The 19,539-nt window shown below is 31.7% G+C and overlaps 1 protein-coding gene across 1 annotated transcript; it reads right to left on the reverse strand.

Annotated features, from left to right (window-relative positions):
• Positions 1-12,098: 12,098 nt before the first annotated feature.
• Positions 12,099-12,935, reverse strand: LOC139890003 (uncharacterized). The gene has a single exon (XM_071872911.1). The coding sequence runs from the start codon at positions 12,933-12,935 to the stop codon at positions 12,099-12,101; it is 837 nt and encodes a 278-aa protein (XP_071729012.1).
• Positions 12,936-19,539: the final 6,604 nt, after the last annotated feature.

A 19,539-nucleotide genomic window follows, 5' to 3' on the forward strand; every position in this document is an offset into this window, starting at 1 on the left:
GGTCCCTGTGCTGGTTGTTCTGCGCAGCTGGTCCCTGTGCTGGTTGTTTTGCGCAGCTGGTCCCTGTGCTGGTTGTTCTGCGCAGCTGGTCCCTGTGCTGGTTGTTCTGCGCAGCTGGTCCTGTTTGCTGGTTCCTCTGCGCTGCTGGTCCTGTATGCTGACTTTTGCGCTGCTGGTCCTGTATGCTGACTTTTGCGCTGCTGGTCCTGTTTGCTGATTTTTGCGCTGCTGGTCCTTTTGCAGTGCTGGTTCTTAAGAGACAGCAGTAAGAAAACACTTAACACAATTTGAGTGATTACGGAAGAATTATTCTTGCACCCACTTTTACTTTAGTGGTTGAAGGAATAATACTTGTTTATTATAAAGTGATCACTCATGCTTTGATAGTTGTAAAATATAATATTTGTTTATTGTAAAAGTAACAACTTTTACTTTAATGATAGAAATGATAATATTTGTTTATTGTAAAAGTAATAACTTTTACTTTAATGATGGAAGAAATATTCTTCCTGTAGCCACTTTTGAATATTATAGAAGATACTTTTATTAATCAATCGGCCAATTGATTTTAATAAAAGACTCTTTCATGATTAAGGGTGTATATAAATATATTAACCAATATGCATGAGAAATATACACAAGTTACGAACACCAAAATATTCTTCTGAAAAAGGAATTCTTGTTTCTGCCAAAACAAGAATTTAATCTCTGTCTTATCCCAAAGTGATATTCGTGTAACCCAGGCTATAAGGGTCGAATAATTACTTTCGGAAAGTGATACCACGATTCAGTGATTTATCCGGCTATCGATTATTTTACCCTACATGAAAGAATTTAATAAAACCTCCAACAATTTCAACTATCGTTGTCTAATTATTTTTAATATTGTATGTTTTTTTAGTTAATTACTAACCACGTGCTAATCAGCGAACATTAAAAACGTAGCAATACTTACTTTAGAAGAAGAAATGACCATTACCACTAACATTGAAACTTTCGAAGATAATCATCTGTGTTAACAAGCTTTATTTTGTAAAGACAAAATTTCATTCCTCGTCCCTGAACTTTACATCAAATTTGACTCCATGTCCTTTTTTTTTTTTTTTTGCATTCCTCGTCCCTAATGTATCACAATTCTACATCCCTCGTCCTCCCGTCTAGATTCTGTCAATTTCAGCCGTTTGTTCAGTCATGTACAAAGCATGTGAGGGTAATTTGGTCTTTTCATTTAATTTATTTTCTTTATTATTTAACTTATCTTTTCACCCTCATACTCGTCATCTCATCTTTATCATTCCCAAATTAAAAACCTAGTTTTATAAAATTAACAAATCAAATTATAAATGTGCAGATGTGAACTAATCATTGAACGCTCCAGGTTTGAAGAATCAAATGCCAGTCCAATTGGTGTTCATCTTATGAAATATGATTTGATTAGCCACCGTTGAATAGGATGAATAGGAGGACACTAAATTCATATTTGAGGACACGCTTAGCGATTCAGGAATCACAAGGGATTATCTCATACTTTGGGAGTTTTGTTATTGAAGTGATTAAATTTTAATTTCACTGAAGGAATATTTGATTGGCTTCTCATTCGGTGCAGTATAAGTTCAGCAACACCCCCAATCCCATTCTCTACCAACTTCTTCAAATTTCTTGGTCCCACACCAGGTATTGTTAACAAATCAGGGTTTTCAGGTAGCAACAGCTGCCCATATGAGGTTGACTTTGTAAAGCGATGCTTTGACTCCGAAATTCATCATCAATTCTTCGAATTGGGATATGAGAACTAGTAGATAGTTTCACGAAAAGGATTCAAACACATCTGCACTTTTACTTTTCTTCAATTGTTCCTGAATCATCTCGGAGGCAAAATCGGGTGGTACCCATTTGCTAGAATTTGTGAAGGTGGAACTAGGGTTTTTTTATTATGATGATGAGCTGATATATAATGATGTGAAGGTGGAACTAGAATTTGTGAAGGTAGTACACATCTGCACATTTATAATTTGATTTGTTGATTTAATATAAAATTAGGGTTTTTAATTTGAGAACGATGAAGATGAGATAATGAGGATGATGGTGAAAAGATAAGTTAAATAATAAAGAAAATAAATTAATGAAAAGACCAAATTACCCTCACATGCTTTGCACATGACTGAACAAACGGCTGAAATTGACAGAATCTAGACGGGAGGACGAGGGATGTAGAATTGTGATACATTAGGGACGAGGAATGCACAAAAAAAAAGAAAAAGGACATGGAGTCAAATTTGATGTAAAGTTCATGGACGAGGAATGAAATTTTGTCTTTTGTAAAATAACAATACTAACTTTTATAGGTGTGGATTTGACCCATGATACCTCTCATGAAGTAGTTTTTATTAAAAGAAGAGTGTTAAATGAAGGTGAGGATTGAAGTAGCTTTCGGTGAAAGAAGAGTGTAAAATACAATGGATGATTTACATATGTAGGTTTTAGATATGTATGGAGATACAATGCTTGGTAAATTGAGTTTGTTGAACGAATACATTATTTGTGAAACTAATGTGCAACTTCTAGCAAGCGGATATATGAAACGAGAAACGAGAGAAATGAAAAAACCCGAATAGAAGATTTTGTTAACATCAAGGAAAAACAGATCTTTTCCGGTAAGTGATTATTTGAAAATATTAATTAATATATTAGAAATGTTATATTAACTACTCCTTCCGTCCTATATTAATAGTCTAGTATTACATTTTGAGATATCCCAAATTAATAGTCCGCTTTCATAAATAAAAAAGAAATAAGAAAGTTAATTCTATTATGTCCTTAATGTATGTGGATAGGATTAAAGGAGAAAAAAAGTTAAAGGTAAAACTGAAAAGTAACAAAAAGTACAGTACTTTTATAACATTTCCTTAAACTGTGTGTTTTTTGTCTGTGGACTATTATCATGTTTACAAGGTGTCAGAAACCTAAATATTATAACATTTTAAATTATGTAATTAATATTTTCATTGTTAATGTTTTTATAAACAAAACTTTCTCATAGTGATCGCTTATATTATTTTTATTTGTGTGTGTGTGTGTGTGTGTGTGGAATACATATGTATATACTGAAGATTCACCGAACTTTTCAAATTTTTATTCCAATTTGTTGAAAGAACATCAAAAACATATGTTGAATCTACGGAAAGAGACGAAGTTAAATTTCATTGACTCAGATATTATTCTCATTCTTGAATCTATATTTGCACATTACAAAGAACTGTTTAATATGAAGCAATCAGCTGCACAAATCGACTACTCAAGTATTAATTATGGATGTTGGATGTCACCTCGAGCGCGTTGTATAATGTGAATAGATGGATTACGTCGGTCAGTGGTTATTGATGCAAGTATAGTTTAGTTATAGTTGAACATCCTCTTTATTTTTTTAAACTATTAGATTTAATAACCATAATTATAAATATTTATTTGTAATATTTTCAGTTAATAATAAATCATGTGATGATGCTTACCGGTCAAAACAACAAAATTAAAAAAATTTAAGCAAAATTTTTAAGGAAAGAAGGTGATACTACTAAATATTTAGACAATTTGCAAGACACGATAGCAACTTCTTTATAGATTTTGTCACTAAAGGTGATGATCGTTTGGTTACGAACTTTGCAAATCATATGTCAAGTTTGAACGGAAAATTTACATTCTGATAGATTTCATGGAACAAGTAAACAAAAAAAAAAAAAAAAAAAAAAAACACACTTTATATCTATAATATCATTGGTTACATTGAAAAGGTCAAATAAAATATTTTGTTTAGTTTCGTATGTGCGGTGATAAACTCCATGAAAAGAGCTTAAAGTAGATGCGATATATATTAACAAAAAGATAATTTTTTTTTTTTGAAAGGCAAATTAACAAAAAGATAATTTGCTGCTTCGATGTTGACACTAAATGACTACTTCAAACTATTAGCTGAAAGTAATCTTTGGGAAATTGTCAAATAAATTTTTAGCTAAATGGTAATGGTCTATTATCAAAAAGGGAGACTACAACTAAAAATCCGACTAGGACTTATCAATTATCTTTTTTATTTAACCGTTTGAATTGTAGTTATATGCAGTCTTTCGATAATAATTAATTTATATCTATAATATTTTTCAATCACAAGCTTTGCCATGATTTGTTTGTTATACACAATTTCGGTCATTTTAATTGATGTGCTCATAAATAATAATTTTTAATTTTTATTGTCGTAATTAACAAATCTTGCGGGTCTTAAATTAGTCTGAACCATATATAAACAAAGTCGGTACCTTTTTATTAGAAACTTCAAAGTTAATTCCATAAACATCAAATATGAATAATACACGATAGTTTTTAGTGTATTACGGAGTAGTATTTTTCATGCAAATATATAAAGAATAAAAGTATATTTGAACAATGCATATTTTTCTAATCCGAACAATGTAAACAATAAAGAAACAACATAAACAACAAAATATATATATATATATATATATATATATATATATATATATATATATATATATATATATATATATATATATATAGGGGTACGATCCGTGGCTAAGCTTAAAATGAGTACAAACCGGATAAACAAATATGGACCACAAAATATCATAAAACTTCAATTTAGCTTAAAATGCATAGAAGGGTAAAAAGGTCATTTTATTAATTATAATTAATAAAAATTAATTATACAAAAGTTAACATATTATGAACTACCTTCATCACCACCACCCACCACCAACAACCACCACCACCAACCACCACCACCCACTACCAACAACCACCACCACCCAACCACCACCCTCCACCACCACTTCTAACAACAACCACCACCACCCACCACCAACAACAACCACCACCAACCACCACCCACCACTTTCACCACCACCCACCACCACCCCCACCACCACCACCCACCACCACCCACCACCCACCACCCACAACCACCACCAACCACCACCACCACCACCTAGCACCACCACCCCCCACCACCATCCACCACCCACCACCTCCTACCACCACCACCACCACCAACCACCACCACCACCAACCACCACCACCACCAGGATCTTCTAGACGTTCTTTTGTGCGGAATTATATTATGTTTATATTAATTTAGATCGTGAGGATCCGATTAATATCTACTAGATTTAAATATTGATGAAGCGTATGAATTCATAAATGAAATATGATAGTGATAGTTGCCTAACTTTGGTTCTATAATAGACATATGCCTAACTTTGATAATCGTAATACGTAATTGAGTAATTGTTTTAGTGAATGATAATTGAAGGATTATATTCAAAGTGCTTTGAAACAATGAATATATATTGAATGGATTATATTCGACTGTGCTTTTAAACAACGAATATATAATGCTTGGATAGGTGTCGCTATTCAGAATCGGTTAAGACTCAACGACGGTGTCGCTATTCAGAATCGGTTAGGACTCAACGACGGGGGCTCTGCTATTCAGAATCTAAAAGACTCAACAGAAAGAAACCAGTGAGGTTTATTATCAAACTTAACCTGATTACAAATGACAACCAAGGCTTCCTTTTATAGGCGAGCAATAATACTATTTACAGATGCTCTAGGACCCACGCACTACGATCGAATACATTATTGATCGTTTACATTATTGATGTGGTCCGCGCACTTATTTAACTTTAAACATAAACAATACATGTTATCTTACATTATTGGTTCCTATAGCCCACATGGCCAGTACATTAAACACACGTATTTATATACAATAATTACAAGGACACGTTACATAATGTTACATTATTGATGAGGTCCACTGGGGTCCACTTATATATTCGTTGTTATCTTTAGTCTACATCCCTCCCACGCTGAAAAAGACAAATGTTGGAGATTTAAATGCCTCTTTCTGAATCCGCGAAATCTTTCCATTCTTCTGGTAATTTGTTTGCTGTTTGTTCATCTTCTGATATCCATCCTGTTGGAGTTGGAGTTGGATCGTCGACTTTATGTTGTGTTCCGTAATTTGGCCAGAATTTGAATCCATTGTTTGATTCCGCATGTATTGCCCATATATTGCCTCTTTTATCTACATAGGAATCTTGACTATATCGTTTTAAAAATTTTAGAACTTGAGCATCTGTTTCTTCTTGAGGTTTGTTGAATGATTTTGAGGGTGCCGTTTCTTGAAAAGTAATATTTGATGCTTCATTTTTTAATTGTAGTCTTTCTGAAAGGAGTGAAAAAATTTGTTGTAATTCCTCCTCCTCCCCTTGAAAAATTGACATTTGTTGTTGAAGTGCTTGTATTTGTACTTGTCTTTGCTGTATCTGAAGAAGGACATGTTCTAAGACGGCTTCCATTCTCTGGTGAGAGTGTCTGCAATAATGTTATTATCACTTTTTATGTAACGAATATATGGATAATACTGGTGTAATTGTAGTTGCCAGCGTATTAGGCGTCCTCTACCAAGATCTGCTTGTAATTTGTATCGCCAGAATCCAGTTACGTATTTGGAGTCTGTTCGTAACTCGAATCTTGTTTGTAATAAATCGATTTTCCATTTTTTAAGAGTGTTAAGACAAGCTAATGTCTCTTTTTCATGAGTACTGTATCTTTGTTCTGTAGATGTGAATGTTCCTGAAATATATTTGCATAATTTTTGTTCGTGCTTATCTGTTTTAAAAACAGAGGATTGTCCAATGCTCGATTGAGCTAATGCATGAGTGGGGTTGACTTGATTTCCATCAATGTCTAGCCCAAGTAGTTGCTTGCCATTTTTAATTGCTTTCATACATCCTGCCCATGTATCATCTGATGCATCAGTTTCTATGATCAAAAAATCTTTTGTTTCTGGATTATATAATGCTGGAAGATATTGTACTGATTTTTTTAATTTTTTGGACCAATTCTGTGTCAGATTGTGTCCAATTCCATTTAATTTTTTCAGAAAGTTTCTTCTGCAAAATCTTCCTATCTTTTGCTAAATTTTTCAGAAAGCCTTGTTCAGCAATATAATTTAAACATCCAAGAAATCTTTGGATTTGCTTTCGATTCTCTAACTTATCTGGAAAAAGGTTTAGCTTTTCTTGTGTGGTATTAATTAGAGATATTTCCCCATTTTTTGAAATATTTAATCCTAGATATTCAACTTCTGTTTGTAAAAGTTTTGATTTTTTCTGAGATAAAATTATTCCTTTTTCTTTTATCCTTTGTAGGACTCTGAAAACTGCATCAATGTGTACCTGTTTATTTCCACTAGTAAAAACAATAATATCATCGATATAAACGAGACATATGTCTTCTAATCCCTGTAAACTGTTATCCATAAACCTTTGATAAATTGATAGTGCTTGTTTTAACCCAAAAGGTAAAACATTCCATTCGTAATGTTTTTGCGGAGGACAAGAAAAAGCTGTTAAAGGTTTAGTACTTTCATCAAGTCTTAATTGCCAATAACCAGATTTTGCATCGAAAGTGCTAAAAAGAGTACTTCCTTTTATTTTTTCTAAAATATAGTCTTTTCGAGGTAATTTATATGAATCACCAATTGTAGCATCATTCATTTTTTTATAATTTATAACCATTCTTCTTTTGCCTCGTTTTATTTCATTTTTATTTTCTACATAAAAAGCGGGTGCCGAATGAGGACTTTTGCTTTCTCTTATAATTCCTTTTTCAAGAAGTTGTTGACATTCTTCTTTGAATTCTTTAACATCCTTTATGCTATAAGGAATTTTATTAGATACATTTATTTCATCATGTGGATTTTTTAATTTAATAGTGATTAACTGATCGTTAGTATTTTTTATATCTAAAGGGTTTTCGCTACATACATCTTTTAGAGTTTCTTCAAGGTTCTCTTTTGTTAAAAGATAAATCATTTCTATTTGAAATTTTATATTTTGTGCTATAGATCGTATGACTTCTTTTGTCTTTTTAATTGGTATGGAAACCATTTTTTTTGTTTTAGGATGCCTTAGGCTAATGCTTTCAGTGGTTTGTATAAATGGTTGATATAATTTTAAGAAGTTATTTCCAATTATTAGATCTACTCCAGAATCATGCATATAAATAGTTGGTGCAATAAATGTATGTTTTTCTATGATAATAAAAACCATTTTACTAACATACCAAATATTGTGTACGGATTTGTCAGCAACAATAATTTCTAAAGGTTTTTTTAGTTTTTCCCAATTTTTAAAAGATTTTTTCTTTCCAAAACACATCGTAGATCCAGAGTCTATATATGCTAATAATGATTTTTGATCAACAAAAATTGTAATAAAAGTGGCGTTTGGATTTATTTCTTTTTTATTCATCGTCACTAGTGTATGCATAGATTTCTATATCAGAGTCTATTTCGGAATCTTCTAAAGGTTCGTATCCTAGGTCATAAGCGATTTTTAATACTTCTGTTTCTCTTTTTTCTCCTTTTTTTGGACAATTATTAGCGTAATGTCCCATTTCATGGCATAACCAGCATCTACAGTCTTTTTTCTTAGATGGACAATATTGCTCTTTAGAATCTTCTTGTTTCAGATATTTTTGTCTGTGCTGATTTTTATTTCTAAAATACCTTTGTTCATTATTTTTATAAGATTTCTTATACCTAGATTTATATGGTTTCTTTTTCCATTTTTTAGGCTTCTCACAGCCATATCTTCCAACTTGGTTACTTTGAATTTTACAATAGAGTTTTACATGCGCTTCTCTTCTGGCTTTTTCTTTTAAACATTCACTTTTCATCCAGGTTTTTACTTCAGTAATGCGTGCTCCTAGACTATCTTCAATTTTTGACTTATCTCTAGTGCTGTAGTCATCTTTAATTCTTGTGGCAACTGATTCAGGTAATTTGTTAAAAAACATATCTAGTGCTATTTTCTTTTGTGAGGCACTTAATTTGTAATATTGCTCAGAGAATTCACATATGAAAGGTTCAAGGTAGTACATATTGCATATTTTTAAATTAGTTATATGCCAAAAAGCTATTTCTCTAAATAATTCATTAGAAACCTCAACTTTGGGATTCCTTCCCGTAAATTCTTGGACAATTTTTCCTACGATACTTTCAAATGTTGTTATAGCATCGATTGATGCTACCATAGCTCTTTCTTCAACAGTCCAAGATTCTAAATATCTAAAAACATTTCCTGAAGTTTTATGAATTATAAAGTTTAGCAATTCTATGGGTGAGAGTTCTTTTAGTTCATTAGTTAATTGAATTTGTGCGCTCATTTTGTTATACCAATCTTGTATTCTTTCTTCTATATTTGTTTCACAGTCAATATTTAAAATTTCATCGTTAGTATTTATTATAGGTACTTTAGGTATGTACTGTGGTGGTATTTGTTCCCATTTATTCATTTTACTTCTTATCATGTTTTGTTGATATAAATAATTTTCAGTTGGTGATGGCGGCTTATAATCAAATTGTCTTAAATTTTCTTCTTCAATATCAGATTTTTTTCGTTTTTGAGCAAAATTATATTGTGTATAAGGATTTTCTTCTTCTGAACTATAATCAAATATTATATCTGCTTCTTCGTTTGTTTCAGGTATATCTAAAGCTGCCATTAGTTTGGTTAAAGTTTCAACTTGTTCTTCAATATTACTCATATTTCAAGTTGTGAGTTTGTAAGCATACCTGAGTGTTCTTTCTTGATTGTTTTTGATGCAGAATTCTGAAGGTGCAACTGCTTCTCTAGAATCGTGCTGCTAGCTCTGATACCAGGATCTTCTAGACGTTCTTTTGTGCGGAATTATATTATGTTTATATTAATTTAGATCGTGAGGATCCGATTAATATCTACTAGATTTAAATATTGATGAAGCGTATGAATTCATAAATGAAATATGATAGTGATAGTTGCCTAACTTTGGTTCTATAATAGACATATGCCTAACTTTGATAATCGTAATACGTAATTGAGTAATTGTTTTAGTGAATGATAATTGAAGGATTATATTCAAAGTGCTTTGAAACAATGAATATATATTGAATGGATTATATTCGACTGTGCTTTTAAACAACGAATATATAATGCTTGGATAGGTGTCGCTATTCAGAATCGGTTAAGACTCAACGACGGTGTCGCTATTCAGAATCGGTAAGGACTCAACGACGGGGGCTCTGCTATTCAGAATCTAAAAGACTCAACAGAAAGAAACCAGTGAGGTTTATTATCAAACTTAACCTGATTACAAATGACAACCAAGGCTTCCTTTTATAGGCGAGCCATAATACTATTTACAGATGCTCTAGGACCCACGCACTACGATCGATTACATTATTGATCGTTTACATTATTGATGTGGTCCGCGCACTTATTTAACTTTAAACATAAACAATACACGTTATCTTACATTATTGGTTCCTATAGCCCACATGGCCAGTACATTAAACACACGTATTTACATACAATAATTACAAGGACACGTTACATAATGTTACATTATTGATGAGGTCCACTGGGGTCCACTTATATATTCGTTGTTATCTTTAGTCTACATCCCAGGATCTTCTCTACGTTCTTTTGTGCGGAATTATATTATGTTTATATTAATTTAGATCGTGAGGATCCGACTAATGTTTACTTGAAAGTTGAATAAATATATTACGTATGAATTCATGGATAAGATGTGAGTAAATGGTTTGCCTAACTTTTGATGATGACACATGCCTAACTTTATATTCTTTGATTGATATGATGAACGTATACTGAGATTATGAATATATATATATATATATATATATATATATATATATATATATATATATATATATATATATATATATATATATATATATATATATATATATATAATGCTTGGATAGGTGTCGCTATTCAGAATCGGTTAAGACTCAACGACGGTGTCGCTATTCAGAATCGGTTAGGACTCAACGACGGAGGCTCTGCTATTCAGAATCTAAAAGACTCAACAGAAAGAAACCAGTGAGGTTTATTATCAAACTTAACCTGATTACAAATGACAACCAAGGCTTCCTTTTATAGGCGAGCCATAATACTATTTACAGATGCTCTAGGACCCACGCACTACGATCGATTACATTATTGATCGTTTACATTATTGATGTGGCCCGCGCACTTATTTAACTTTAAACATAAACCATACACGTTATCTTACATTATTGGTTCCTATGGCCTACATGGCCAGTACATTAAACACACGTATTTACATACAATAATTACAAGGACACGTTACATAATGTTACATTATTGACGAGGTCCACTGGGGTCCACTTATATATTCGTTGTTATCTTTAGTCTACATCCCAGGATCTTCTCTACGTTCTTTTGTGCGGAATTATATTATGTTTATATTAATTTAGATCGTGAGGATCCGACTAATGTTTACTTGAAAGTTGAATAAATATATTACGTATGAATTCATGGATAAGATGTGAGTAAATGGTTTGCCTAACTTTTGATGATGACACATGCCTAACTTTATATTCTTTGATTGATATGATGAACGTATACTGAGATTATGAATATATATATATATATATATATATATATATATATATATATATATATATATATATATATATATATATATATAATGCTTGGATAGGTGTCGGTATTCAGAATCGGTTAAGACTCAACGACGGTGTCGCTATTCAGAATCGGTTAGGACTCAACGACGGGGGCTCTGCTATTCAGAATCTAAAAGACTCAACAGAAAGAAACCAGTGAGGTTTATTATCAAACTTAACCTGATTACAAATGACAACCAAGGCTTCCTTTTATAGGCGAGCCATAATACTATTTACAGATGCTCTAGGACCCACGCACTACGATCGATTACATTATTGATCGTTTACATTATTGATGTGGCCCGCGCACTTATTTAACTTTAAACATAAACCATACACGTTATCTTACATTATTGGTTCCTATGGCCTACATGGCCAGTACATTAAACACACGTATTTACATACAATAATTACAAGGACACGTTACATAATGTTACATTATTGACGAGGTCCACTGGGGTCCACTTATATATTCGTTGTTATCTTTAGTCTACATCCCTCCCACGCTGAAAAAGACAAATGTTGGAGATTATGATGCTAGGAATGTGTCTTCTTCTTGACAGTATTCGCAACTGTGCCTTGGTGCCCTGGATATCTGTTTACATAAACGCCTTTTTATATCTTCTGGAAGAGCAGAAAGTTGTCCTGTGAATGCTTCAAAGGGTTCTTCAAAGTTGTTGATTAGATTGAGACCTTTTTCATCAATTTTTTCAATAGTGCTTGAGTAGATTAAGACATTTTTGTGAACGTAATTGATTCTCACATTTTCTTGCTGTTCTTGACCATTTCCTATTTTTGAGGATCCGAAATAGACTCCTGCTAATGATGACACCAGATGATCGATTGTTGGAGTTATTTTTAATGCTTCGTCTCTTGTTGGATAATTACCATTGCTTACTCCGAGATATGCTATTGTAAATGATGGGACAAGTAACTGTTGGTCTTCGTTAAATATTGGGTAGCTTGAATGCATTCTGAGAAATATTTCTCTTTCTTTTGCAAAATTGTCTCTGTATCTAGTTATTGCTTCTTGCATTCTTTGAGGGAGTTCCTTGATTTCATGAAGTGTTCTTCCATCGATATATAAGGTATCAATTAATCCATGGACGAAATATTCTGATATTGTTAATGGTGATGCTTCTGGTAAGAAAACTGCTTTAGGGCCAGTTTTCCTATTTTTGGGATAGAACATCATTGTTGCGTAATTTTCGTTGTAATTAACAAGGTTATCCCATAACCTTTGAAAACTGTGTGTGGATGGTTTCTTCTTATCTTCTTTTTCTGTTGTAGAGAGAATACTTTTCATTCTATTCATGGCATTTAGACTTGCTGTTTGACCATAAAGATAATGGTTAAGATTAACCATTCCTGATCCTGAACGTTTTGTTTCATTGGCTGGTTGAGTTGCTATTGTTTTATATGCTTCGTTGAATGCTACCTTTGCTGCTTCTAGAGTTTTGTAACTTTTATGCGTTACGCTTCTGCCTAATATAAACTGATTTGCTGTTGCCCAGTTGTTGTATATTCCTTTGGATGGTCCGTCAAAGATGACATACCATTTTTTTCTTTGGTTCTTCTGGATACGATGTTTGTTGAGATTGTTCTTCTTCTTAAGTCATTTCATACCAACTTTGTTTTTTGGGTGTTTCTGGTTCTTCTAAGTTAATGATAGTTGGTTTATGTGGTGTTTGTGAATTTGGTGTTTGTGTTGATGTGGATGATGAGGGTGTTGTTAATGAAGGTGGTTCTTCCTTGATTTTTTCTGGGGTTTCTTTTTTGACTTTTTTTTGTTGGGTTAAAATGTTTAAGGTTTCTAGTAATTCCTCCTCCTCCCTCTGAAAAATTGATAGTTGTTGTTGCTGTGTTTGAATCTGTTCTCTTTTTTGTTGTAATTGGTGTTGAATCTGCTTGATGACTGCTTCCATTGTTGAAATACCTGCAGAAATATTTTGTATGCTTTTGGTGCTTTTTACTTTAAAAAGCTATTTCATGTACTCGTAAGATTTGTTTGCTTTTCATATACTCAAAAGAGTTGTTTTCATGAATATGATCTTGCCTCCATCGAGCTTATAATTCATAATGAATATTACTTGAAGATAGATTTTGCATAGAATGTTTGCCCAAAGCAATGTGTGCTTAACAGATTACTAGCTTTGCTGAAATTTCTTTAATATTTTTTAAAGAGCTGTTTACTAATTGTTTGTGTATGCTAATAATAGATGATAAAAGTTCTATGCCTTCAGTGTCTTTTTCTTCTTCAAGATATTTTTCATATTCTTCAATATTTTTAGTTGATTGCGAAATTCTTTCCCAGCTTTCATTTATAAGATTCTTCCAAAGTTTATTTGAAAAATTTTTCATTTGAATTTTAGAATCCATGGTAAAACTTTTTTATTATGTTATGCGAAGAGGTAGTACTATTTTATGCCTTTTTCTTGAACTCGATTCTTCTTGATCTGCATAAAATCTTTCTGTATCTTCATATTTTATAGCACTTGTGCTGGCATGTTCATGATTAGTGTCTTGTTTTACTATTTTTATTTTGTTTATATTTTCTAAAATTGTTTCTTTTATTTCCGGAAGTTGTCTTAACGCTAGAAAACTTAGAATTTCTATAATATTATTTAATGTGGAGTTTAATATTTCTACTTTTTCTCCTATACGTTTTTCTGAAATATTTTCTACATCAATCTTGTAAATTGATTCACCGGGTAAATTTTTTGGTATTTCGAAAAGTGTTTGATTAAATGGTATAAATGGTTTGTTGGATGTGATTCCTTCTTTTCCAATTTTAATATTTGATAGATCCATGAGTTTTTTAACAAATCGTAAGATTTTTAAAATGATATTTTATAGTTTTAAAATTATTTTTAATACTCAAATAATTTTTATGAATCAAGTACTTTTTTCTCTTAATTTCTTTATTAAAAATTACTATCCAATTAATATGCTTACATGCTTCCTTAGGATATAGCTTTTCTTTTTCTAATCCGGCTTCTAATTCGTTTAATTCTTTCTTAAGTTGTTCTATAGTTTCATAATGCCTTTTAATAGCTTCCCATCTTCTATCCAAATATTCTTTCCAAAAAGTATTTAATTTAGAACACTTAATTTGTAATCTAGAACTCATAACTTTAATTCTAATTCTATTTGTTTTTTCCATATTCTTTTCTGAAATCTTTTTCTTGCTTCGTTGTTATAGTAATCAACTATGGATAATTCTTCATCTTTTTTAATTTTTTCAGATATTTTGGAGTATAATATTTCGAGTTTATTTTTATCGTAATTTTCAGCCTTTATATATTCTAGTTGGTAGGTTTTATGTTCGTGGTTAATTACTTCTAATTCTAATTCTAGTGTTTCACTATATATTATTTTAGGAGTTATGTTTCTGAATTTACTAAAAACTATACTACCAAGTTTATTCATTAAATTCGTTGACTTAGAGTTCGTATCATTTGTTTTAAATCTTTTATTTCATTACTTTCACTAGATGTTTCACCTGTTGTAATGGAAATTGGTTTTTCTATACGTGGTATCCAAACAGATGGTAATTCTAAAGTTGATTTCCCTTTTTCGATATATCTTTGGCTAGTAAATACTTTTGGTGTTTCTAGGCTTAATAGAGGTTCAAAAAGTTTATCTATATATATTCTATCATCAGTTTTAAAAGTAATACTGTGATGAGAATTTGTTAATGCATAATTAATTTGATATGTAACCGTAAAAGGGTGATTTCCTTTATACATAAAATTTCTTCTTAATAATTCATATCTTATTGTAATGCTTTTATTTAGATCTTTATCTTTCAGACTTAAACCTAATTGAATGTTTACATCGAACTTAATTTTTCCTTCAGCTAAATTTCCTTTTCCTTTTGCTATTATACTTTCATGTTTATCAATTATTCTATCGTCTCTTAATTCTAATTCAATAGGTGTATTACATCCCATGAAGGTACTTTTGAATATAATTTGTATAGTTGATATGTGTACATAAGCTATTTTAGTTCTATCTTTTTCATTCATTTGTTTAATTCTATCGCTTATTTGTTTTCTATTGATTATAGGAATTAATATATCTCCTTTTGTTTGCTCAATAGGTACAGGTTCTTCTCCAATCATTTTTCCAAAATAAGTAATATTTTTTCTTGAGAAAATATCTTTAATTTTTCTATTATTATCAAAGTTATGTTTTTCAGATAATGTAAAATTTGTTCTTCTTATTGCTTTTCTGTTTATCATGATATCAGCCATGAAACGAGATTCATCTTCGATATCATTAATAGTGGTAATACCTTCTATTATTTCATTAGATACTTCCTCTTGAGTTTTAGTCATTTTGTTATTTAAGAATAAGTTTGTAAGTATACCTGAGTGTTTTTTCTTGATTGTCTTTGATGCAGAATTCTGAAGGTGCAACTGCTTCTCTAGAATCGTGCTGCTAGCTCTGATACCAGGATCATCTCTACGTTCTTTTGTGCGGAATTATATTATGTTTATATTAATTTAGATCGTGAGGATCCGACTAATGTTTACTTGAAAGTTGAATAAATATATTACGTATGAATTCATGGATAAGATGTGAGTAAATGGTTTGCCTAACTTTTGATGATGACACATGCCTAACTTTATATTCTTTGATTGATATGATGAACGTATACTGAGATTATGAATATATATATATATATAATGCTTGGATAGGTGTCGGTATTCAGAATCGGTTAAGACTCAACGACGGTGTCGCTATTCAGAATCGGTTAGGACTCAACGACGGGGGCTCTGCTATTCAGAATCTAAAAGACTCAACAGAAAGAAACCAGTGAGGTTTATTATCAAACTTAACCTGATTACAAATGACAACCAAGGCTTCCTTTTATAGGCGAGCCATAATACTATTTACAGATGCTCTAGGACCCACGCACTACGATCGATTACATTATTGATCGTTTACATTATTGATGTGGCCCGCGCACTTATTTAACTTTAAACATAAACCATACACGTTATCTTACATTATTGGTTCCTATGGCCTACATGGCCAGTACATTAAACACACGTATTTACATACAATAATTACAAGGACACGTTACATAATGTTACATTATTGACGAGGTCCACTGGGGTCCACTTATATATTCGTTGTTATCTTTCAGGATCTTCTAGACGTTCTTTTGTGCGGAATTATATTATGTTTATATTAATTTAGATCGTGAGGATCCGATTAATATCTACTAGATTTAAATATTGATGAAGCGTATGAATTCATAAATGAAATATGATAGTGATAGTTGCCTAACTTTGGTTCTATAATAGACATATGCCTAACTTTGATAATCGTAATACGTAATTGAGTAATTGTTTTAGTGAATGATAATTGAAGGATTATATTCAAAGTGCATTGAAACAATGAATATATATTGAATGGATTATATTCGACTGTGCTTTTAAACAACGAATATATAATGCTTGGATAGGTGTCGCTATTCAGAATCGGTTAAGACTCAACGACGGGGGCTCTGCTATTCAGAATCTAAAAGACTCAACAGAAAGAAACCAGTGAGGTTTATTATCAAACTTAACCTGATTACAAATGACAACCAAGGCTTCCTTTTATAGGCGAGCCATAATACTATTTACAGATGCTCTAGGACCCACGCACTACGATCGATTACATTATTGATCGTTTACATTATTGATGTGGCCCGCGCACTTATTTAACTTTAAACATAAACCATACACGTTATCATACATTATTGGTTCCTATGGCCTACATGGCCAGTACATTAAACACACGTATTTACATACAATAATTACAAGGACACGTTACATAATGTTACATTATTGACGAGGTCCACTGGGGTCCACTTATATATTCGTTGTTATCTTTAGTCTACATCCCTCCCACGCTGAAAAAGACAAATGTTGGAGATTTAAATGCCTCTTTCTGAATCCGCGAAATCTTTCCATTCTTCTGGTAATTTGTTTGCTGTTTGTTCATCTTCTGATATCCATCCTGTTGGAGTTGGAGTTGGAGTTGGATCGTCGACTTTATGTTGTGTTCTGTAATTTGCCCAGAATTTGAATCCATTGTTTGATTCCGCATGTATTGCCCATATATTGCCTCTTTTATCTACATAGGAATCTTGACTATATCGTTTTAAAAATTTTAGAACTTGAGCATCTGTTTCTTCTTGAGGTTTGTTGAATGATTTTGAGGGTGCCGTTTCATGAAAAGTAATATTTGATGCTTCATTTTTTAATTGTAGTCTTTCTGAAAGGAGTGAAAAAATTTGTTGTAATTCCTCCTCCTCCCCCTGAAAAATTGACATTTGTTGTTGAAGTGCTTGTATTTGTACTTGTCTTTGCTGTATCTGAAGAAGGACATGTTCTAAGACGGCTTCCATTCTCTGGTGAGAGTGTCTGCAATAATGTTGTTATCACTTTTTATGTAACGAATATATGGATAATACTGGTGTAATTGTAGTTGCCAGCGTATTAGGCGTCCTCTACCAAGATCTGCTTGTAATTTGTATCGCCAGAATCCAGTTACGTATTTGGAGTCTGTTCGTAACTCGAATCTTGTTTGTAATAAATCGATTTTCCATTTTTTAAGAGTGTTAAGACAAGCTAATGTCTCTTTTTCATGAGTACTGTATCTTTGTTCTGTAGATGTGAATGTTCCTGAAATATATTTGCATAATTTTTGTTCGTGCTTATCTGTTTTAAAAACAGAGGATTGTCCAATGCTCGATTGAGCTAATGCATGAGTGGGGTTGACTTGATTTCCATCAATGTCTAGCCCAAGTAGTTGCTTGCCATTTTTAATTGCTTTCGTACATCCTGCCCATGTATCATCTGATGCATCAGTTTCTATGATCAAAAAATCTTTTGTTTCTGGATTATATAATGCTGGAAGATATTGTACTGATTTTTTTAATTTTTTGGACCAATTCTGTGTCAGATTGTGTCCAATTCCATTTAATTTTTTCAGAAAGTTTCTTCTGCAAAATCTTCCTATCTTTTGCTAAATTTTTCAGTAAGCCTTGTTCAGCAATATAATTTAAACATCCAAGAAATCTTTGGATTTGCTTTCGATTCTCTAACTTATCTGGAAAAAGGTTTAGCTTTTCTTGTGTGGTATTAATTAGAGATATTTTCCCATTTTTTAAAATATTTAATCCTAGATATTCAACTTCTGTTTGTAAAAGTTTTGATTTTTTCTGAGATAAAATTATTCCTTTTTCTTTTATCCTTTGTAGGACTCTGAAAACTGCATCAATGTGTACCTGTTTATTTCCACTAGTAAAAACAATAATATCATCGATATAAACGAGACATATGTCTTCTAATCCCTGTAAACTGTTATCCATAAACCTTTGATAAATTGATGGTGCTTGTTTTAACCCAAAAGGTAAAACATTCCATTCGTAATGTTTTTGCGGAGGACAAGAAAAAGCTGTTAAAGGTTTAGTACTTTCATCAAGTCTTAATTGCCAATAACCAGATTTTGCATCGAAAGTGCTAAAAAGAGTACTTCCTTTTATTTTTTCTAAAATATAGTCTTTTCGAGGTAATTTATATGAATCGCCAATTGTAGCATCATTCATTTTTTTATAATTTATAACCATTCTTCTTTTGCCTCGTTTTATTTCATTTTTATTTTCTACATAAAAAGCGGGTGCCGAATGAGGACTTTTGCTTTCTCTTATAATTCCTTTTTCAAGAAGTTGTTGACATTCTTCTTTGAATTCTTTAACATCCTTTATGCTATAAGGAATTTTATTAGATACATTTATTTCATCATGTGGATTTTTTAATTTAATAGTGATTAACTGATCGTTAGTATTTTTTATATCTAAAGGGTTTTCGCTACATACATCTTTTAGAGTTTCTTCAAGGTTCTCTTTTGTTAAAAGATAAATCATTTCTATTTGAAATTTTATATTTTGTGCTATAGATCGTATGACT

The sequence above is a fragment of the Rutidosis leptorrhynchoides genome, chromosome 2 (genome assembly GCF_046630445.1).
Source record: "Rutidosis leptorrhynchoides isolate AG116_Rl617_1_P2 chromosome 2, CSIRO_AGI_Rlap_v1, whole genome shotgun sequence".
In the NCBI taxonomy this organism is placed as follows: Eukaryota; Viridiplantae; Streptophyta; class Magnoliopsida; order Asterales; family Asteraceae; genus Rutidosis; species Rutidosis leptorrhynchoides.

What these genes read in the sequence shown, in the direction of transcription:
- LOC139890003 (XM_071872911.1), bottom strand. Translation starts at nt 12,935, where the DNA reads ATGGTTAATCTTAACCATTATCTTTATGGTCAAACAGCAAGTCTAAAT.